General features: G+C 42.0%; 1 protein-coding gene across 5 annotated transcripts in view; it reads right to left on the bottom strand.

The window, feature by feature from the left end:
* LOC124038593 (CCR4-NOT transcription complex subunit 2-like) overlaps nucleotides 1-21,635 on the bottom strand; it is a 29,476-nt gene extending 7,841 nt beyond the window's left edge. The window contains exons 1-8 of one of the 5 annotated variants that reach the window (XM_046354646.1): nucleotides 21,489-21,635; nucleotides 19,897-20,076; nucleotides 5,401-5,473; nucleotides 4,968-5,112; nucleotides 4,479-4,664; nucleotides 4,244-4,323; nucleotides 3,923-4,048; nucleotides 224-381 (exon numbers count right to left, since the gene is read on the bottom strand). In XM_046354646.1, the coding sequence (XP_046210602.1) occupies nucleotides 224-381; nucleotides 3,923-4,048; nucleotides 4,244-4,323; nucleotides 4,479-4,664; nucleotides 4,968-5,112; nucleotides 5,401-5,473; nucleotides 19,897-20,064 (936 nt within the window). In that variant the 5' untranslated portion in view covers nucleotides 20,065-20,076; nucleotides 21,489-21,635. The remainder of the gene's footprint in view (nucleotides 1-223; nucleotides 382-3,922; nucleotides 4,049-4,243; nucleotides 4,324-4,478; nucleotides 4,665-4,967; nucleotides 5,113-5,400; nucleotides 5,474-19,896; nucleotides 20,077-21,488) is intronic. The other 4 variants (XM_046354654.1, XM_046354670.1, XM_046354661.1 and 1 more) reach the window with 4 other exon arrangements.
* Between the last annotated feature and the right edge of the window lie 2,191 nt (nucleotides 21,636-23,826).

Here is a 23,826-nt window from a genome sequence, read left to right as displayed (position 1 = left end):
GTTAGGAGCCCGTAAAAAGGCGGACATCCCCCCCCCGGCGCCATTATATTAGACATATATACATGGTGAAACACTTGAATATGCAGTAGCTGTTGCTGCTTAATATAAGGAGGCCTTGCCTGGTTGCCTGTCCATTTCAGCTTTAACCATGTTTGGCATGACAACGACCAAGGAAAACAGACTGACTACCAGGCTAAAGTAAGCCTGTGTCTGCATTACTCACTGTCTTGCTGTCATCATTGCTCAACGTGGGGTCCTTGTAGTTGGGACCAGGCAGTGCAGGGAAGTCCTCATTGTGGATGGAGAAATCCTGCGTCGGCTCATTCGATGGCTTCGTCACCATGCCAACTGATGAGGTCATGAGATGAAGAGAAGAGGCTTCTTAAATAAATCACCACAATGAGAAAGAAGTTTAGCCTTGGGAGAGATACACACACACACACACACACACACACACACACACACACACACACACACACACACACACACACACACACACACACACACACACACACACACACACACACACACACACACACATATATACACTGCTCAAAAAAAATAAAGGGAACACTTAAACAACACAATGTAACTCCAAGTCAATCACACTTCTGTGAAATCAAACTGTCCACTTAGGAAGCAACACTGATTGACAATAAACTTCACATGCTGTTGTGCAAATGGAATAGACAACAGGTGGAAATTATAGGCAATTAGCAAGACACCCCCAATAAAGGAGTGGTTCTGCAGGTGGGGACCACAGACCACTTCTCAGTTCCTATGCTTCCTGGCTAAGGTTTTGGTCACTTTTGAATGCTGGCGGTGCTTTCACTCTAGTGGTAGCATGAGACGGAGTGGAGTCTACAACCCACACAAGCTCAGGTAGTGCAGCTCATCCAGCATGGCACATCAATGCGAGCTGTGGCAAGAAGGTTTGCTATGTCTGTCAGCGTAGTGTCCAGAGCATGGAGGCGCTACCAGGAGACAGGCCAGTACATCAGGAGACGTGGAGGAGGCCGTAGGAGGGCAACAACCAAGCAGCAGGACCGCAACCTCCGCCTTTGTGCAAGGAGGAGCAGGAGGAGCACTGCCAGAGCCCTGCAAAATGACCTCAAGCAGGCCACAAATGTGCATGTGTCTACTCAAACGGTCAGAAACAGACTCAATGAGGGTGGTATGAGGGCCCGACATCCACAGTTGGGGGTTGTGTTTACAGCCCAACACCGTGCAGGACGTTTTTCATTTGCCAGAGAACACCAAGATAGGCAAATTCGCCACTGGCGCCCTGTGCTCTTCACAGATGAAAGCAGGTTCACACTGAGCACATGTGACAAACGTGACAGTCTGGAGACGCCGTGGAGAACGTTCTGCTGCCTGCAACATCCTCCAGCATGACCGGTTTGGCGGTGGGTCAGTCATGGTGTGGGGTGGCATTTCTTTGGGGGACCACACAGCCCTCCATGTGCTCGCCAGAGGTAGCCTGACTGCCATTAGGTACCGAGATGAGATCCTCAGACCGCTTGTGAGACCATATGCTGGTGCGGTTGGCCCTGGGTTCCTCCTAATGCAAGACAATGCTAGACCTCATGTGGCTGGAGTGTGTCAGCAGTTCTTGCAAGAGGAAGGCATTGATGCTATGGACTGGCCCGCCAGTTCCCCAGACCTGATTCCAATTGAGCACATCTGGGACATCATGTCTCGCTCCATCCACCACAGACTGTCCAGGAGTTGGCGGATGCTTTAGTCCAAGTCTGGGAGGAGATCCCTCAGGAGATCCCTCAGGAGACCATCTGCCACCTCATCAGGAGCATGCCCAGGCATTGTAGGGATGTCATACAGGCACGTGGAGGCCACACACACTACTGAGCCCCATTTTGACTTGTTTTAAGGACATTACATCAAAGTTGGATCAGCCTGTAGTGTGGTTTTTCCACTTTAATTTTGAGTGTGACTCCAAATCCAGACCTCCATGGGTTGATACATTTGATTTCCATTGATCATTTTGATGTGATTTTGTTGTCAGCACATTCAACCATGTAAATAAAAAAGTATTTAATGACAATATTTCATTCATTTGGATCTGGGATGTGTTATTTTAGTGTTCCCTTTATTTTTTTTAGCAGTATATATATATGCAAAAAAGTATTTAGTCAGCCACCAATTGTGCAAGTTCTCCCACTTAAAAAGATGAGGACTGTAATTTTCATCAAAGGTACACTTCAACTATGACAGACAAAATAAGGAAAAAAATGATTTATAAGGATTTTTTATGAATTTATTTGCAAATTATGGTGGAAAATAAGTATTTGGTTAATAACAAAAGTTTATCTCAATACTTTGTTATATACCCTTTGTTGGCAATGACAGAGGTCAAACGTTTTCTGTAAGTCTTCACAAGGTTTTCACACACTGTTGCTGGTATTTTGGCCCATTCCTCCATGCAGATCTCCTCTAGAGCAGTGATGTTTTGGGGCTGTTGCTGGGCAACACGGACTTTCAACTCCCTCCAAAGATTTTCTATGGGGTTGAGATCTGGAGACTGGCTAGGCCACTCCAGGACCTTGAAATGCTTCCTACGAAGCAACTCCTTTGTTGCCCGGGCAGTGTGTTTGGGATCATTGTCATGCTGAAAGACCCAGCCACGTTTCATCTTCAATGCCCTTGCTGATCAAAGCAGGTTTTTACTCAAAATCTCACGATACATGGCCCCATTCATTTTTTGCTTTACACGGATCAGTCGTCCTGGTCCCTTTGCAGAAACACAGCCCCAAAGCATGATGTTTCCACCCCCATGCTTCACAGTAGGTATGGTGTTCTTTGGATGCAACTCAGCATTCCTTGTCCTCCAAACACGACGAGTTGAGTTTTTACCAAAAAGTTCTAATTTGGTTTCATCTGACCATATGACATTCTCCCAATCTTCTTCTGGATCATCCAAATGCTCTCCAGCAAACTTCAGACGGGCCTGGACATGTACTGGCTTAAGCAGGGGGACACGTCTGGCACTGCAGGATTTGAGTCCCTGGCGGCGTAGTGTGTTACTGATGGTAGGCTTTGTTACTTTGGTCCCAGCTCCCTGCAGGTCATTCACTAGGTCCCCCCGTGTGTTTCTGCAGGTCTACAATTTTGTTTCTGGTGTCCTTTGACAGCTCTTTGGTCTTGGCCATTGTGGAGTTTGGAGTGTGACTGTTTGAGGTTGTGGACAGGTGTCTTTTATACTGATAACAAGTTCAAACAGGTGCCATTAATACAGGTAATGAGTGGAGGACAGAGGAGCCTCCTAAAGAAGAAGTTACAGGTCTGTGAGAGCCAGAAATCTTGCTTGTTTGTAGGTGACCAAATACTTATTTTCCATCATAATTTGCAAATAAATTCATTAAAAATCCTACAATGTGATTTTCTGGATTTTTCCCCTCATTTTGTCTGTCATAGTTGAAGTGTACCTATGATGAAAATTACAGGCCTCATCTTTTTAAGTGGGAGAACTTGCCCAATTGGTGGCTACACACACACACACACACACACACACACACACACACACACACACACACACACACACACACACACACACACACACACACACACACACACACACACACACACACACACACACACACACACACACCCCATTGGACAAGGCCTTTTCCCTTTCTTCATCACATGACTCGCCACTGTTTTGAAGAGAGACAAGTGAACTGAGTATTTACAATGAGAATATGTCGAGCAGTACTGACTGGCCCACAGTAACGTGATGAGTCCGATGCTTTTTACACATGCACTGCCAAGTGCCTTTAGCATCCAAGCCTAGTGCATTAACAATGAGTCCTTTCTAGTGCACTACGTTGAGCCCTTACTATAGGTAGCACCACTAGATTAGCCCACAAATATAATTCCTTACTAGTGTGCTACAAAGACGTCTTACCATAAGGGGCCCTTCCAGCTAGTGGGTTGAGTAGCGGCGTTGGGTTTCCGCTTCCTTCCCTCCGGCTCCTGTCTGCTAAAGCAGGGAAGTCGGACAGGTCTAGCCCCGTCACGTTTTCACTACCGTCTGTGAGAGGGAGGGTTAAAGACTTGTAAGAAAGCCATATGGGTAGGTAAATGTACGTTACTATTCATGCTGACTGTGTGTCTTATAGATTGTGTGAATGGATAGGAAAGTGAACGTTACAAATACTGATGAAATCAATCAATGGCCAGACTGAGCATCAGATAGTTGGTTATTATGAAGTGACACACTACTAACCTGTGCCATTGAAGATGTTGCTTGATAACGAGTTGTTCATCCCAAACGCCTGGTTCCGGTTCATCCCGAATCCTGACATGCTACAGAAATACAGAGGACAACTTTAGCCTCCAACTGGAGCACCTTAATATCTATTTCCAATCATCACAAAAAACGATTGATTTATACTTTTATACAGAGTTGAGAACAGCAGATCTTTCAATTGTATGGCCAGCCAGACCGTGTCACTGTGTACCTGTTGATGGTGAAGGGCTGCCGTGCAGGCTGCTGTTTGGGCATACAGATGATACTGGGGGAGTTGCGGTTGGGGCTGCCCAGCCCTGAGCTGCCCATGCTGTTGGTCCTGCTGCTGACCATCCCGATGCCCTGGCCCACCTGGGAGTGGTTCAGCATGTTCCTCGAGTTCATCGGCAGGATCCCCCTGCGGAGGACACATCATGGGTTGGAGATAGATGGGAGGACAGAATGGGTTGATATGAAGCCAGATGATGATTTTACTAATAAATGTCCTGTCCTGCTCTGCAACCACTGAACTGAACTGACTGGCTAACTAATTAGCAGCAGAATAATGATTCCATGGCACACTGGCTTATGTGTTATATGTCTGTCTCCAGAATATCTCAATTCAATGGGCTTTATTGGCATGGGAAACGTATGTTTACATTGCCAAAGCTATATCTCTCTCTCCAGCATCTCTGTCTCACGTCTCATCTCTTAAACACACCTGCTTGGCGAGGGCGGGGTATGGAGGGACATGGTGGGCACCCCCGTGGTGGGGGTGATATGGCTCGGTAGCTGGGTGCCTTGCGTTAAGCTGCGGTTTAACTGAGTGTTGTTTCCCATGCCCCTTATCGAGAAGCCTAGTGCACCTGCAACGCGAGAAATAGAAACAGTAAACATGGGTCTCTCTTACCAACTTCCAAAGTGACCAATAGATTGGATATCTCTTAAAGTAATCTTTTGAGATCAACAAGAAGTGTCTAAGGGAATAGTGCTGAAGTCTGATTTAAATATACCCAATCCTAAACAGGTATATCGGGTAATTATTTGTAATGATCAAATTGCTCCAGGTATGACTTGACTACCAAATTGTTACAGACATAAATGTATTATGGACTTAGTAGGAAAGACCCTGAAAACAGATGCAGTCAGCTTACTCTGTGGGCCGTATAAACTGGCACCAAGCTGGGACAGTTGACCTGATGACGACGGTGAGGGAGACGAGAGCATCTGGAAGAAGAGAAGAGATAAACCACATAATGAGAGGAGGGAGGACTGGAAACAAGAACAGCCAGAGATGACAATGCCTTTATCAATAACACAACTGCACATTCAGGCTGTTCATATATCATGTTTTACAAATCACACAGGAATTTGGGTATTCAATTTCAAGGATAATAATAACACCATCAATGCTAAGGCACAGATATAAAGTTAGGCATATACACTTCCCTATGTATTTATTTGAGCGGTGAAGCTAATACGTTTAATTTGGCTCTATATTCCAGCATTTTTTAGATCAAACATTTCATATGAGGCGACAGCACAGAATATCACCTTTTATTTCAGGTTATTTTCATGCATATCTGTCTTACCATTTAGAAAGTAATGTCTCCTCATTTGAAGGTGTCATAAGTATTTTGACAAATTCACTTGTGTGTATTAAAGTAGTCAAAAGTATAGTATTTGGTCCCATATTCGTATCACGCAATGAACTTGTTTATCTGCATTTGCAGTTTGTTTTGGTTGTGTTTCAGATTACAGTGCCTTCAGAAAGTATTCACACTGCCTGACTTTTGTGTTACAAAAAATGGTTGTTGATCATTGCTAGACAACCATGTTCAGGTCTTGCCATAGATTTTCAAGCATATTTAAGTTGCGACTGAGGAACATTCACTGTCTTCTTGGTAAGCAACTCCAGTGTAGATTTGGTCTTGTGTTTTAGGTTTCAACTCCAAGTGTCAGTGTCTGGTGGAAAGCAGACTGAACCAGGTTTTCCTCTAGGATTTTGCCTGTACTTAGCTCCATTCCGTTTCTTTTTTATCCTGAAAAACTCCCCCAAACCTTAACGATTACAAGCACACCCATGACATGATGCAGCTACAACTATGCTTGAAAATCTGGAGCGTGGTACTTTACTGTGTTGTATTTGCCCCAAATATAACACTTTCTATTCAGGACAAAAAGTGAGTCAATTACCTTTAGGGCTGACCCCATTTAGTTGTCGGGTCGATAGGCTGTTTGTCGACTAAGATTTCTTTAGTCAAGCAGTCGCAAAAATATTTTTTCTTCTTCATGGTGCACAAGACACCTGTCTGATTCACACCTGTTTCAGTGGAGTAATTCATTATGGAGGCCATGGGGATGGCACACTCAATCACTTTAAAACATGTGATACTTCAATTGTACATGGTTATATTATGCAAAAATAATGGTGCAACATTAATAAATATATTATTTTATAACATGCGCTTTCTCCAGCATTGGATAGCGGTCACTGTCCGCGGCTCTGAAACAATCTTCGGTGCGCCGTAGAGTTGCTGCCTTTCCCTATGTTGCTATGTGAATAATAGAAAAGTTAACCAGCATATTGGTGTTGAGTACAATGCGGCAGACGACGCAGCGGGGTAAGCAGAAGAGGAAAAAGCCCTTGCCTTAATTGTCTGATAAAATTGAGGAGAGCGGAAACACCAATTTAATTAGGTCTATAATCAATAGCCCAACTGTTAAATGTGCCTGGCTTTATAAATCATCCATATATACAGTCCATCTGGAAAGTATTCAGACCCCTTGACTTATTCCACATTTTGTTACATTACAGCCTTGTTCTAAAATTGATTAAATATTTTTTTCCCCTCATCAACCTACAGACAATACTTTTATTTATTTAACTAGGCAAGCCAGTTAAGAACAAATTATTATTTACAATGACGGCCTACCAAAAGGCAAAAGGCCTCATGCGGGGACGGGGACCTGGGATTAAAAACAAATACAATATAAATATAGGAAAAAACACACATCACAACAAGAGAGACAACACAACACTACATTAAGAGAGACCTAAGACGACAACATAGCAAGGCAGCAAAACATGACAACACAGCATGGTAGCAACACAGCATGGTAGCAACACAAAACATGGTACAAACATTATTGGGCACAGTCGACAGCACAAAGGTCAAGAAGATAGAGACAATACATCACACAAAGCAGCCACAACTGTCAGTAAGAGTGTCCATAATCATCTTTGAATGAAGAGATTGAGATAAAACGGTCCAGTTTGAGTGTTTGTTGCAGCTCGTTCCAGTCGCTAGCTGCAGCGAACTGAAAAGAGGAGCGAACCAGGGATGTGTGTGCTTTGGGGACTTTTAACAGAATGTGACTGGCAGAACGGGTGTTGTATGTGGAGGATGAGGGCTGCAGTAGATATCTCAGATAGGGGGGAGTGAGGCCGAAGAGGGTTTTATAAATAAGCATCAACCAGTGGGTCTTGCAATAGGTATACAGAGTTGACAAGTTTACAGAGGAGTAGAGTGCAGTGATGTGTCCTATAAGGAGCATTGGTAGCTAATGTGATTGCCGAATGGTAAAGAACATCTAGCCAGTTGAGTGCACCCTTACCTACCGATCTATAAAATGTGTCTCCGTAATCTAGCATGGGTAGGATGGTCATCTGGATCAGGATTAGTTTGGCAGCTGGGGTGAAAGAGGAGCGATTACGATAGAGGGAACCAAGTCTAGATTTAACTTTAGCCTGCAGCTTTGATATGTGCTGAGAGAAGGACAGTGCACAGCCTAGCCATACTCCCAAGTAAATGTATGAGGTGACTACCTCAAGCTCTAAACCCTCAGAGGTAGTAATCACAATAGTGGGGAGAGGGGCATTCAGGGCCATCTGTGTATAAGACTGTATCATCTGCATATATATGGGTGAGAGAGCTTCCTACTGCCTGAGCTATGTTGTTGATGTAAATTGAGAAGAGCGTGGGGCCTAGGATTGAGCCTTGGGGTACCCGGTGACAGGCCGTGGCTGAGACAGCAGATTTTCTGACTTTATATACTGCACTCTTTGAGAGGTAGTTAGCAAACCAGGCCAAAGACCCCTCAGAGACACCAATAGTCCTTAGCCAGCCCACAAGAATGGAATGGTCTACCATATCAAAAGCTTTGGCAAAGTCAATAAAAATAGCAGCACAATATTGCTTAGAATCAAGGGCAATTGTGACATCATTGAGGACCTTTAAGGTTGCAGTGACACATCCATAACCTGACCGGAAATCCGATTGCATACCAGAGAGAATACTACAAATATCAAGAAAGCCAGTCAGTTAATTATTGACCAGATTTTCCAACACTTTTGATAAACAGCGCGAAATAGAAATAGGCCTATAACCGTTAGGATCAGCTTGATCTCCCCCTTCAAATGCAAGACAAACTGTGGCTGCCGTCCAAGCAATGGGAACATCCCCAGAAAGGAGAGACAGGTTAAAAAGGTTGGCGATAGGCATGGCGATGATAGGGGCAGCTACCTTAAAGAAGAAAGGGTCTAAACCATATGACCCAGATGTTTTTTGGGGTCAAGTTTAAGGAGCTCCTTTAGCACCTCAGACTCAGTGACTGCCTGCAGGGAGGAACTTTGTAGCGGGACAGGGGAAAAAGAGGGAGGAGCATCGGGATAGTTGCATTAGAAGGGGTGGGAGATGAGGAAATGTTGGACGGGCAAGGAGGCATGGCTGAGTCAAATAGGAATCCTGACTCAATGAAGTGGTGATTAAAGAGCTCAGCCATGTGCTTCTTGTCAGTAACAACCACATCATCAATATTAAGGGACATGGGCAGCTGTGAGGAGGGTTTATTCTTCAGGTCTTTAACTGTTTTCCAGAACTTCTTGGGGTTTGACCCACAGAGAGAGAACTGCTCCTTAAAGTAACTAACTTTGGCCTTCCGGATAGCCTGAGAGCACCTATTTCTCATTTGCCCGAATGATTCCCAGTCAGCCTGAGTATGCATGTGCCGAGCCTTTGGCCAAATGCAAAGTTACTCCACCTCAAGAATTGTAAGACCACAGTCGAACCAGGGGCTGAACCTGTTTTAATTCTAATTTTCTTTATGGGGGCGTGTTTGTTAACAGTACCACTGAAAATATTTTTTAAAAAGGTCCAAGCGTCTTCGACAGAATGGATCAAGCTGATTCTATACCATATTACAGAGGCCAGTTCACGAAGGAAGGCTTGCTCATTAAAGACAAATCAGGACAGGTTGTTTCACTGACCAGCTATTACAAACACAGGCTGTAAAACAGTGATCACTAAGGTCATACCCCATAATGACAAAGAAAAAACGGGTTTTCAGACATTTTTGCATACGCTGACCGTATTACTGCCAGTCACGAGTCATGACCACAGTCAAATTCCACATTGATTCAATGTAACTAGGCTACTCGAAAACTGTGCACTTTCTAACAGTCATCAAGTCGCTAATGGTCTGGTACTCAGCACTCTATTGTCCTTCTAATCACTCTGACATCAATGCAAATGCAATCAAAAATCAAACACTTCATGATTGAATTTGAGATGCCGACACCGAGAAGACTCCTACAGTTGAAGTCGGAAATTTACAAACACCTAAGCCAAATACATTCAACCTCAGTTTTTCACAATTCTTGACATTTAATCGTAGTGAAATTTCCCTGTCTTAGGTCAGTTAGGATCACCACTTTATTTTAAGAATGTGAAATGTCAGAATAATAGTGGAGAGAATTATTTATTTCAGCTTTTATTTATTTCATCACATTCCCAGTAGGTCAGAAGTTTACATACACTCAATTAGTATTTGGTAGCATTGCCTTGAAATTGTTTAACTTGGGTCAAACGTTTTGGGTAGCCTTCCACAAGCTTCCCACAATAAGTTGGGTGAATTTTGGCCCATTCCTCCTGAAAGAGCTGGTGTAACTGAGTCAGGTTAGTAGGCCTCGCACACACTTTTTCAGTTCTGTCAACAAATTTTCTATGGGATTGAGGTCAGGGTTTTGTGATGATCACTTTAATACCTTGAGGTTGTTGTCCTTACGCCATTTTGCCACAACATTGGAAGTATGCTTGGATTCAATGTCCATTTGGAAGACCCATTTGCAAGCTTTAACATCCTGGCTGATGTCTTGAGATGTTGCTTCAATATATCCACAATTTTCTTTCCTCATCATGCCATCAATGTTGTGAAGTGCACCAGTCCCTCCGTCAGCAAAGCACCCCCACAACATGATGCTGCCACCCCCGTTCTTCACGGTTGGGATGGTGTTCTTCGGCTTTCAAGCCTCCCTGTTTTCCCTATAAACATAACGATCGTCATTATGGCCAAACAGTTCTATTTTCTTTCTTCATCAGACCACAGGACATTTCTCCAAAAAGTACCATCTTTGTCCCCATGTGCAGTTGCAAACCGTAGTCCGGCTTTTTTATGGTGGTTTTGGAGCAGTGGCTTCTTCCTTGCTGAGCGACCTTACAGGTTATGTCGATATATAGGACTCGTTTTACTGTGGCTATAGATACTTTTGTGCCGGTTTCTTCCAGCATCTTCACAAGGTCCTTTGCTGTTGTTCTGGGATTGATTTGCACTTTTCACACCAAAGTACATTCATCTCTAGGAGACAGAACACGTCTCCTTCCTGAGCGGTATGACAGCTGCGTGGTCCCATGGTGTTTATACTTGCATACTGTTGTTTGTACAGATGAACGTGGTACCTTCAGGCGTTTGGAAATTGCTCCCAAGGGTCAACCAGACTTGTGGAGGACTACAATTTTTTTCTGGGGTCTTAGCTGATTTCTTTTGATTTTCCCATGATGTCATGCAAAGAGGCACAGGTACACCCCCAATTGACTAAAATGATGTACATTCGCCTAGCAGAAGCTTCTAAAGCCATGACAATTTTCTGGAATTTTCCAAGCTGTTTAACCTCTTGCTCCTACCTGGCACTCAAGCGTCAGAGGTCTGGAAATGCAAATGTGCTACGCTAAATGCTAATAGTATTAGTTAAAACTCAAACGTTCATTAAAATACACATGCAGGGTATTGAATTAAAGCTACACTCGTTGTGAATCCAGGCAACAAGTCACATTTTTAAATGCTTTTCGGCGAAAGCATGAGAAGCTATTATCTGATAGCACCCCAAAAGACCCGCAGGGGACGTAAACAAAATAATTAGCATAGTCGGCGCTACACAAACCGCACAATGAAATATAAAACATTCATTACCTTTGACCATCTTCTTTGTTGGCACTCCTAGATGTCCCATAATCACTATTGGGTCTTTTTTTTTATTAAATCGGTCCATATATAGCCTAGATACCGATCTATGAAGACTGTGTGATAAATGAAAAAAATTGCATTTCATAACGTAACGTCATTTTTTTAAATTAAGAAAGTCGACGATAAACTTTCACAAAACACTTCGAAATACTTTTGTAATGCACCTTTAGGTATTAGTACACGTTAATAAGCGATAAAATTCATCAGGAGGCGATGTAAATTCTATTGGTGTCCGTCTGGAAAAAATGTCAAATCAAATTTATTTGTCACATACACATGGTTAGCAGATGTTAATGCGAGTGTAGCGAAATGCTTGTGCTTCTAGTTCCGACAATGCAGTGATAACCAACAAGTAATCTAACTAACAATTCCAAAAACTACTGTCTTATACACAGTGTAAGGGGATAAAGAATATGTACATAAGGATATATGAATGAGTGATGGTACAGAGCAGCATACAGTAGATGGTACCGAGTACAGTATATGCATGTGAGATGAGTATGTAGACAAAGTAAACAAAGTGGCATAGTTAAAGTGGCTAGTGATACATGTATTACATAAGGATGCAGTCGATGATGTAGAGTACAGTATATACATATGCATATGAGATGAATAATGTAGGGTAAGTAATATTATAAGGTAGCATTGTTTAAAGTGGCTAGTGATATATTTACATAATTTCCCATCAATTCCCATTATTAAAGTGGCTGGAGTTGGGTCAGTGTCGATGACAGTGTGTTGGCAGCAGCCACTCAGGAGAAATCTCCGGTCGGAGACCGGAGGGAATCGGTTCCCTTGATTCGGTTTGACCAAGAATCAAAGCCGAAGCAAATGACAAGACTCTAGACATCGTGTGGAAGCTGTAGGTACTGCAACCTCGGCCTCATTTAATTCGGTTCACCTTTAACAATTCCTGGACGTGGCGCATGGATATTTATTTCCATTTTCAGTGATCAGATTTTCCTGCACCTTTCGATGAAACGCACGTTCTGTTATAGTCACAGCAGTGATTTAACCAGTTTTATAAACGTCTGAGTGTTTTCTACCCACACATACTAATCATATGCATATACTATATTCCTGCCATGAGCAGCAGGGCGCTGAAATGTTGCGCGGTTTTTAACAGAATATTCGAAAAAGTAGGGGGTAGGGGTAACAGGTTAAAGGCACAGTCAACTTAGTGTATGTAAACTTCTGACCCACTGGAATTGTGATACAGTGAATTATGTGATAATGATAGCATGAAGTGAAATAATCTGCCTGTAAACAATTGTTGGAAAAATGACTTGTCATTCACAAAGTAGATGTCCTAAACACCTTGCCAAAACTATAATTTGCTAACAAGAAATTTGTGGAGTGGTTGAAAAACGAGTTTTAATAACTCCAACCGAAGTGTTTGTAAACAGAAGAGAAGGAACCGGACACATCTGCTGACCCCGTCATGGTGGTGGGATAACCACTGTCGCTGTCCTTTATTGGCTCTGCTTGCTAAAAAGTAGATGTGCATTTGTGCTACCAGCACTGCGTCAGAGAGGGTGTTCAGCACAGCAGGGAACATAGCTACCTCTCTACGGTCTTCACTGAAGCCCGACATAGTAAACATGCTGGTGTTTCTTAATCAGAACCTTAGACTATAGCACTCGCCAAAGTTAGGCTCTATGATACTGAACTGAAACAATAGCCGTTATCAGCAACAAGCACCTTAAACTTTGAGCCCAATACTTTTATTATTTTCCATTGTGCTTATTTTTATTTACATAATTAGAAGTGTCTTATTTATTCCTCATGCGTGTTCCCCATTCAAACGAGGAAAAAAAGAGAATATACGAACATTGCAATATGAAAGCCTAAGTAGCCTACAGGCACTATTTGTCACAATGCTGGTTTTTGTTGCCTTCAGAAAAAATAAAAACCATAAACAAAATTGTGTGTACGCTAAGTCATAATAGATTAATCATTATATAATGGTGATGTTTAGCCTGCCCAATTTCACACATACAGTGGGGCAAAAAAGTATTCAGCCACCAATTGTGCAAGTTCTCCCACTTAAAAAGACGAGAGAGGCCTGTAATTTTCATCATAGGTACACTTCAATTATGACAGACAAAATGAGAAAATAAAAATCCAGAAAATTACATTGTAGGATTTTGAATGATTTGTTTTGCAAATTATGGTGGAAAATAAGTATTTGGTCAATAACAAAAGTTTCTCAATACTTTGTTATATACCCTTTGTTGGCAATGACAGAGGTCAAACATTTTCTGTATGTCTTCACAAGGTTTTCACACACTGTTGCTGGTATTTTGGCCCATTTCTCCATGCAGATCTCCTCTAGAGCAGTGACGTTTTGGGGCTGTTGCTGGACAACACGGACTTTCAACTCCCTCCAAAGATTTTCTATGGGGTTGAGATCTGGAGACTGGCTAGGCCACTCCAGGACCTTGAAATGCTTCTTACGAAGCCACTCCGTTGCCCGGGCCGTGTGTTTGGGATCATTGTCATACTGAAAGACCCAGCCACGTTTCATCTTCAATGCCCTTGCTGATGGAAGGAGGTTTTCACTCAAAATCTCACGATACATGGCCCCATTCATTCTTTCCTTTACACTGTAACGGTTTTGACTTGAGGTTATTATTTATAGGGGTGCCAGGTAGGTTGTGCCTACCAGAGAAAACATTGGTTTCTCCTTTTAGTTTGGGTGGGAATGAGTCCCATCTGGTCCGTCAAGTCTACACCAATACAAAGGACTTATGTAAAAGTCAGGATGGAAATAAACTTTTCATAAACCCTTAAAACATTGGAAAGAACTTCAAAAACAACTATATTCTGTTGCGTGGGTTGTATTAGCAACAACAATGATTACACACACACATATAATAATATCACAATGAGTTCTGGTTCCTCCAGAAATGTCCTGTACCTCGGGCCTAAAAAGAGTCCAGCCCGGTAAAGGAGTTCAGTGAACTCAAGTGACTTTTGTCACGCAATGTTTGTCCGTTCATTCAGTGTAGCGTAAAACCAGTACTAAACATACCATCAATAGAACAATAAGTTTACCACAGAACTTTAAAGCGTATCAACTCTTAATCAGTCCTTAACTACAACTAACTACATAAATCACAGTATACATCACATCAAAACAAATGAAATACCGTATACAAAAAGGTGGTAGTCAGTCGGTCAGTCAGACAATCCAATCCGCCAATAGATCTCCCGCGGAGAAAGGCCACGAAGAACGGAGATGTGTAGGACAGGGACGCAAAGAGTGGATCCAATCCTGGGTAAACTCTATTAGGCAACAAAACACACGTTTAACGGCAACAAAACAACGGAATAGAGAAGCTCCGGGAACTGAGGGTTGAACACATCCTCAGTCACGTCTCCATCACAACCCCACTTTTGCGCAGCTGATGCTGGCTATTTAATTGGGAATTAAAGGGAAAGCGCCCTATTGGAAGGAGCTGCACTGAGACGGTTCAGAAAAATTCAGGGCCGTCACAACACGGATCAGTCGTCCTGGTCCCTTTGCAGAAAAACAGCCCCAAAGCATGATGTTTCCACCCCCATGCTTCAGTAGGTATGGTGTTCTTTGGATGCAACTCAGCATTCTTTGTCCTCCAAACACGACGAGTTGAGTTTTTACCAAAAAGTTCTAATTTGGTTTCATCTGACCATATGACATTCTCCCAATCTTCTTCTGGATAATCCAAATGCTCTCCAGCAAACTTCAGACGGGCCTGGACATGTACTGGCTTAAGCAGGGGGACACGTCTGACACTGCAGGATTTGAGTCCCTGGCGGCGTAGTGTGTTACTGATGGCAGGCTTTGTTACTTTGGTCCCAGCTCTCTGCAGGTCATTCACTAGATCCCCCCCGTGTGATTCTGGGATTTTTGCTCACCGTTCTTGTGATCATTTTGACCCCACGGGGTGAGATCTTGCATGGAGCCCCAGAAGGAGGGAGATTTTGGGGGAGATTTGAGGGAGATTTCTTGTATGACTTCCATTTCCTAATAATTGCTCCCACAGTTGATTTATTCAAACCAAGCTGCTTACCTATTGCAGATTCAGTCTTCCCAGCCTGGTGCAGGTCTACAATTTTGTTTCTGGTGTCCTTTGACAGCTCTTTGGTCTTGGCCATTGTGGAGTTTGGAGTGTGACTGTTTGAGGTTGTGGACAGGTGTCTTTTATACTGATAACAAGTTCAAACAGGTGCCATTAATACAGGTAATGAGTGGAGGACAGAGGAGCCTCCTAAAGAAGAAGTTACAGGTCTGTGAGAGCCAGAAATCTTGCTTGTTTGTTGGTGACCAAATACTTATTTTCCACAATAATTTGCAGATAAATTCATTAAAAATCCTACAATGTCTGTCATAGTTGAAGTGTACCTATGATGAAAATTACAGGCCTCTCATCTTTTTAAGTGGAAGAACTTGCACAATTGGTGGCTGACTAAATACTTTTTTTGCCCCACTGTATAGGCAATTACACTGCGACAAGAAATGGTGTATGCCTTTTTCACACCAATTTTTTTTTTACATCATTAATATAGTGGAATCATGCAGCCCATATATGTTGATTTCATAAGACATTCTAAGGTTTGTATCATTCACAACTAAAGTTGCCAAATAACTCAAAGTCAAGCATATAACCAGTTTCAAACTATCACTTTTAAAGCTTAACACAGAATAACCTCTCCATGTGCACACTAGCACAGAAAAAATCCTTAATTTTGAATTTCTTTCAGCGAGTTTCAATTATATACTTACAATAAAATCATATAAATATGAAAAAGTGCCATTATTTTGGATTATAATGTTTCATAGGAAACACCTGCCTAAAATATTGTGGTGTTATTGTGCTGTACAGGCAATTAAGTGGATTTATTACACTTTAGAATGTAGATATTTCAAAGGCACGCATCAGCAGCTTGCATGTGTGGATCCCCTTTATGTTAATTTAACAGTCAATTACCATGAGACCGACAGTTATTTGCTTGACAATCACATGACTGCCACAGCCCTGGACGCGTCGCTTTGCACGTCACTGTAAATAAGAATGTGCTCTTAACTTCTTGATGCACCCGTCCCGTTAGCGGGATCATTTTCGTCAACATCTGCTGAATTGCAGAGCGTCAAATTCCAATTATATTACAAAAAATATTTAATTTTCATGAAATCACAAGTGCAATATAGCAAAACACAGCGTAGCTTGTTGTTAATCCACCTGACATGTCAGATTTCAAAAAAGTTTTTCGGCGACAGCATACCAAGCGTTCGTTAGGACATATCTCTCAGCAAACAAAACATTACAAACAGCTAGCAGCAAAGTAGATTGGTCACGAAAGTCAGAAAAGCAATAAAATTAATCGCTTACCTTTGATGATCTTCGGATGTTTGCACTCACGAGACTCCCAGTTACACAACAAATGTTCCTTTTGATCCATAAAGATTATTTTTATATCCAAAATAACACCATTTGGTTGGCGCGTTATGTTCAGAAATCCACAGGCTCGAGCGGTCACGACGGGGCATACGAAAATTCCAAATAGTATCCGTAAAGTTCGTAGAAACATGTCAAACATTTTTTTATAGTCAAACCTCAGGTTGTTTTTACAATATATAAATCGATAATATTTCAACCGGACCTTAGCTTTTTCAATAGAAGTGAGAGAGAAAATGTCTGCTCCACTCTGTTGGCGCATGCAAAACGCTGCTGGCACCCAGCCATTCACTGATGCGATGTGATCTTTCTCGCTCATTTTTCAGAATAAAAGCCTGAAACTATGTCTAAAGACTGTTCAGACCATGTGGAAGCCATAGGAAAAGGAATCTGGTTGATATCCCTTTAAATGGAGGGAAGGTGTGCAATGGAACAAGGAGCTTTCAAAATAAGAGGCACTTCCCAGTTGGATTTTCCGCAGGTTTTCGCCTGCAATATCAGTTCTGTTATACTCACAGACAATATTTTGACAGTTTCGGAAACTTTAGAGTGCTACAGGGATGGTTGTTCTTCTGGAAGGTTCTCCCACCTCAACGGAGGAACTCTAGAGCTCTGTCATAGTGACCATCGGGTTCTTGGCCACCTCCCTGACCAAGGCCATTCTCCCCCGATTGCTCAGTTTGGCTGGCCAGCCAGCTCCAGGAAGAGTCTTGGTGGTTCCAAAATTCTTCCATTTAAGAATGATGGAGGCCACTGTGTTCTTGGGGACCTTCAATGCTGCAGAAATATTTTGGCACCCTTCCCTTGCCACAATCCTGTCTCAGAGCTCTACAGACACTTCCTTTCGACCTCAAGGCATGGTTTTTGCTTTGACATGCAGTGTCAACTGTGGGACCTTATATAGACAAGTGTGTGCCTCGTCTATAAAAATGTCTAAACACTTGTTTTCGCTTTGTCATTATGTGGTCTTGTAACTTAGTTAGGCTTATACTTCAATATATATGCTAATGTATTAATCAATCATTCATTTGTTAATGTCATCATAGTTATTCATCGTCAGTAAAAATAATATTGTAATCTAACAGCACCTGTTTGTCACTCATAATACTCACAAAATGATTGCTCCTATACCCTCCTTTTTTCTGAACATAAATATAAATGCAACATGTAAAGTGTTGGTCCCATCATGAGCTGAAATAAAAGATCCCAGAAATGATCCATACACGCAAAAATTGTATTTATCTTTGTTCGTGAGCATTTCTCCTTTCCAAAATAATCCATCCACCTGACTGGTGTGGCATATCAAGAACCCGATTAAACAGCAAGATCATTACACAGCTACACCTTGTGCTGGGGAAAATAATTGGCCATCCTAAAATGTTCAGCTGTGTCACACAACACAATGTCACAGATGTCTCAGGTTGAGGCAGCGTGCAATTGACTACCTGCCACCCCAGTTTCACGTAAAGACTGCAAGGGTTGAGGGAATAGGTGATGTTTTTCCTCAACAAATTAGTGATTTCAATTAAAATACATTTTCAGTCAGATAAACAAGAAATAAACGAAATGGCTAAAAAGATGTTGCTGCCTCAGCACAAAGTGTGATAAACATAGCTGTGCTGTGGTGCCTTTTCAATGAATCAGGGAGGAGAGAGACAACATATGCCAGTCACTCACTATAAAAAAATATATGTTTTTTTATTTTTTATTACACAGCGTGGCCATCAGATTCCCTCGAGTCACTTGTGTCATAATTATTTAATCAAACAGTGCACTTAAAGCGTCAGACAATCTCAAGGCATATAGTTGATTTTATTCAAACACATAGGGTGTGTCTATATATTGAAAAATACACGTTTAAAAATTGACAAACAGACGACCAATATTTTTTTGATCATTAGGAACAACCCTATTTGCATTGTCACATTTTTGCAGTATTACTTTAGTGCCTTGTTGCAAACAGGATGCATGTTTTGGAATATTTTTTAATTCTGTACAGGTTTCCTTCTTTTCACACTGTCGATTAGGTTAGTATTGTTGAGTAACTACAATGTTGTTGATCCATCCTCAGTTCTCTCCTATCACAGCCATTAAACTCTGTAACTGTTTTAAAATCACTACTGGCCTCATGGTGAAATATCTGAGCAGTTTCTTTCTTCTCCCGTAACGGAGTTAGGAATGACACCTGTATCTTTGTAGTGACCGGATGTTTTGATACACGACCTAAAGTGTAATGAATAACTCCACTATGCTCAAAGGGATATTCAATATCTGCTTTAACTGCGATGCAGTTACATATCAGGATATTATTTTTGACGGCATAGCGTTTCGTATCATTGTCACAATATCGCAATATTATGTTTTGCGCTAGTTGGCTGTACCTGCACCAAAACTCCAGGATCTTTCCTTCACAGCTTGTTCTCCATCTTTTTAAATAGGGAGACTATTTGTTTTCAGCCCTTTTATTTCCATGACTGATCAAAACTTGTTTTTCTCATGGCTCTTTTGTCCCTCTGCAGCAGACATACAGTGTGGTGAGCAATATGCTTGGAACATTTAAAAAAAACAAATCACAGTATTGAATCGCAATACATCTAGAATCATAACACATATCGTACCGGCACCTAGGTGACAATATCATATAATCAGGGCCCTGGCCAAACAGTCATGTGTGAAAATACCCTCAAATCAAAGGTGACATCTGTCCTGTCTCCACATATGAAACATTTGATCTCAATTCCAAAACGCTAGAGTATAGAGCCACATTAAATGTTTTAGCTTCGCAGTCCAAATAAACACAGAGGGTAGTGTAGGATAATGGAGTAACCTAAATCGCACTAAATATGACAAATATGCATAAACAGATTGAAATTATAGAAGAAACGTGTGAAAATGTTTTGTACTTACTTCAAGTTCAAAGGGAGCTGTACTAGGGACGTGTGATCGAGCAGACAGAGCGCTTAAGTCTTTGTCCGACCTATGTGAGAACGGCAACGGCTGGCTGTAGTACATGCCCTCATCAGGGTAGTCACTTTCGACCCCCTCTACAAACTTCTTTCTCGTAGCACTGAACATTCCGTTTGTCACCTGCAGAAGTGAGATGAAGAGGTTTTACTATTTCAACTCCAAAAAGGCTTTCTGAACCAGCATGCCTGCATCCATTTATTGACAAAACATTGTTCATATCAGATTTTTTTAAACTATCATGGACAGGACTGGAGTGAAAACACAACAGTTATGCAGGAGCCTACAGTTAGTCCGATGACCTACTAGACTTTCAGTTTCAACTACTCCAACCTCACCACCAGACAACTACACGCCCACACACATTGCACAATGTGCTCATACAGTGTGCCTTACAGCAAAACAATTATAGTCACTTTTAAAAAGTGTTGATTTTCCACTGTTTCATTGCATTGGTCAACATACAAAAACTGTGTGCATCTGTGCAACATTGCCTCAGCACAATTCAACAAGCTTCTGCTCAGGTGCCTCTTAAGTTCACAACCGATTCCAGTTATTCTCCACACCAAATTTTCCTTCAATCTAAGAACCCTCTGACACTCTCTCACCTTGTGAACATGGAGACATAGCTATTGATATTTAAATGACCCTACACACATTCATTATTTCCACATTGAATGGAGTCATCTCTGACACTGGTGCCAAAACTAGGAAGATGCTTGTTGTGCTAGCAAGATGCTTGCTGCCAGTTTAGTAGTGGAGCCTCAGGGGGAAGAGTATCAACATGAACATGCCACATTATATTTAGTGTAGTTGGCTAACTAGCTAAACAGCCACCCACTCTCGCGTGACTCGATACATTGGTTGTTTATCCTTTGGCTTCAGCATGTTGTGGCTAACAAAGTTAGGTAGCTAATCAAGACAGAAATATCTAAATAGCTATCTAACCTATCAAGTTAAGCGAGCAGAATCGAGGGACGCAAAAAATATGTACCGGTTGCAGGACCCCGGAAGGGGTCCGGCAAGGTGGCTTGGTGTGCCGGTGTAATGCAATGGAATTTGAGTCATGCATGTGGGTCACAGGACTCAGACAAGCGAGCTAGCTAACGCTATAGCTATTAACTAGCTAACGTTAGTAACGCCAGTTGATTGTTTATGTCCTAGCTAGCTACATTGAGCTAACTAGCTACCAATACAGCGTGAGTCTGATTATAAGTTTGCTTCAACAACTAGCCGTGACAGCCCTTGTCTGTTTGCCCATAGGTAGTGATGTGCAGGTTGGGCCTACTTTGCCTCCTATCCACTTCCCAATCCCAGTAGCTACCTCTCGGTCTCAATTCACGCTAGCGGCCACACAGACAAAAACAGAAGACCATTCGAATTGAAATCCACGAACCGGTCCAAAACATACCGAACGGCAAGGACTACAAAGATGAATGTGTTGTGATGTAACGATTTGATTCGGACCAAACGGGTTTATATTTGGGTGGGGGGGAGGGTGGAAATTTTAAAAAATAAATTAAAAAAAAACTCACCACATTAATTTCCCTTCTGCTCGTAGATCCAAGATGGCTGTGTATTCTACAATCGAGAGTCCTGGGTGAATAGCCTTTACCCTCTGACCTCTCTGTAACCTAATCATTTCCGCACACAAATTATGAACGTTCTACTAATGTGGGTACAACGTGGCTAATACTCAGAATGTATTTGAATAGTCAGCAATGTTGTTTTTGTAGTTACATATATTGTTGTGGGAACTCACCTCACTAATCTGTAGTAGACAATGATCAGTGCATCAACAAACTCAGTAGGTAAACAAAAGCCACTCCCACTTCGGTCATTTTCAAAACATAGAGGTTTGGCAATGAACCCTCGGAATGATATCACAGTAGTAGTAGCCTAGATATATGGTATCACCATATCATATTGATATGTGTCACTCACTAGCTACGAATCACCGTCACCTATGCCATTAAAGGATTTAAAAAGTGTTGCCACTTATTTGTATTTATAACATTTTAAAGCAGGCTAGACAACAAAATTCAGCCACAAGGCAGATTTTTGTCCGAGCCTGGGTGCCAGAACATAATTTGTTTTTTTATATATATTTTTAATGTAAGTAGGCAAGTAAGTTAAGAACAAACGCTTATTTACAATGACGGTCTACCGTGGCCAAACCCAGACGACACTGAGCCAATTGTGCACCACCCTATGGGACTCACAATCACAGCCGGATGTGATGCAGTCTGGATTCAAACCAGGGACTGTAGTGACACCTCTTGCACTGAGATGCAGTGCCTTAGACCGCTGCGCCACTCGGGAGCCCAATGATAATTTGTACACCTATCGGTTAAGAGCATATTAGATAACAAATGTTGTCCTCTCCAATATATCTAAAGTATTACATTCTATGGAGGGACCACCATATTGCCCACATTTTCTCCTTCATCAGTCAGTACTGCATTTCTGCCTGTCAGAAGCCACCAGATGAAGAGTAATGTGCTGCATAGAGGAGGGCTGGAGATCTTCAGTGTACAACATAAAACAAAATCCAGAATAGAGCCGTTCTACATCCACCTAAAAGGAAGCGATTCCCAAACCTTCTATAACAAAGCCATCACCTACAGAGAGATTAACCTGGAGAAGAGTCCCCTAAGCAAGCTGGTCCTGGGGCTCTGTTCACAAACACAACCAGACCCCACAGAGCCCCAGGACAGCAACACAATTAGACCCAACCAAATCATGAGAAAACTAAAAGATAATTACTTGATACATTGGAAAGAATTAACAAAAAAAACTGAGAAAACTAGAATGCTATTTGACACTAAACAGAGAGTACACAGTGGCAGAATACCTGACCACTGTGACTGATCGAAACTTAAGGAAAGCTTTAACTATGTACAGACTCAGTGAACATAGCCTTGCTAATGAGAAAGTGTCACGCGCTGGTCTTAGTATTCTGTGTTCTCTTTATTATTTTGGTTAGGCCAGGGTGTGACATGGGTGATTTATGTGGTTTGTTTTGTCTAGGGGTTTTGTAGTTTATGGGATTGTGTTTAGTTAAGTAGTCTAGGAAAGTCTATGGTTGCCTAGAGTGGTTCTCAATCAGAGGCAGGTGTTTATCGTTGTCTCTGATTGGGAACCATATTTAGGCAGCCATATTCTTTGGGTATTTTGTGGGTGATTGTTCCTGTCTCTGTGTTTTGCACCAGTTAGGACTGTTTTTGGTTTTTCACGTTTTTGTATAAGTATATTGTTGTCACGCCTTGGTCATAGTATTTTGTGTTTTTGTTATATGTTTGGGTAGGCCAGGGTGTGACATGGGTTTATATGTTGTGTTTCGTATTGGGGTTTGTATTATTTGGGATTGCGGCTGATTAGGGGTGTGGTATAGGTTTGGCTGCCTGAGGCGATTCTCAATTAGAGTCAGGTGCTTATCGTTGTCTCCGATTGGGAACCGTATTTAGGCAGCCTCATTTTCGCTTTGTATTTTGTGGGTGTTTGTTCCTGTCTTTGTGATGTTTTCACCAGATGGGCTGTAATTAATTTCACGTTTCGTTTGTTTTCGTATTTCAGTTATTTCTTGTACCGTCATATCTTTCATTAAAGTCATGAGTAACCTACACGCTGCGCTTCGGTCCGACTTTCTTCATTTAACAGACGAACGCCGTTACAATTGTTCTGTTATCTTTATTAAAGATGTGTTTTGGTCCGCCTCTCTTTCACCAGAAAACCATAACAGAAAGGCCGCCGTAGGCAGACCTGGCTCTCAAGAGAAAACAGACTGTACCTACTGCCCACAAAATTAGGTAAAAAATGAGCTGCACTTCCTAAGCTCCTGCCAAATGTATGACTATATTAGAGACACATATT

Source organism: Oncorhynchus gorbuscha, linkage group LG01 (assembly GCF_021184085.1).
Source record: "Oncorhynchus gorbuscha isolate QuinsamMale2020 ecotype Even-year linkage group LG01, OgorEven_v1.0, whole genome shotgun sequence".
Lineage (NCBI taxonomy): Eukaryota > Metazoa > Chordata > Actinopteri > Salmoniformes > Salmonidae > Oncorhynchus > Oncorhynchus gorbuscha.
This window is presented reverse-complemented; position numbering and strand designations above follow the sequence as displayed.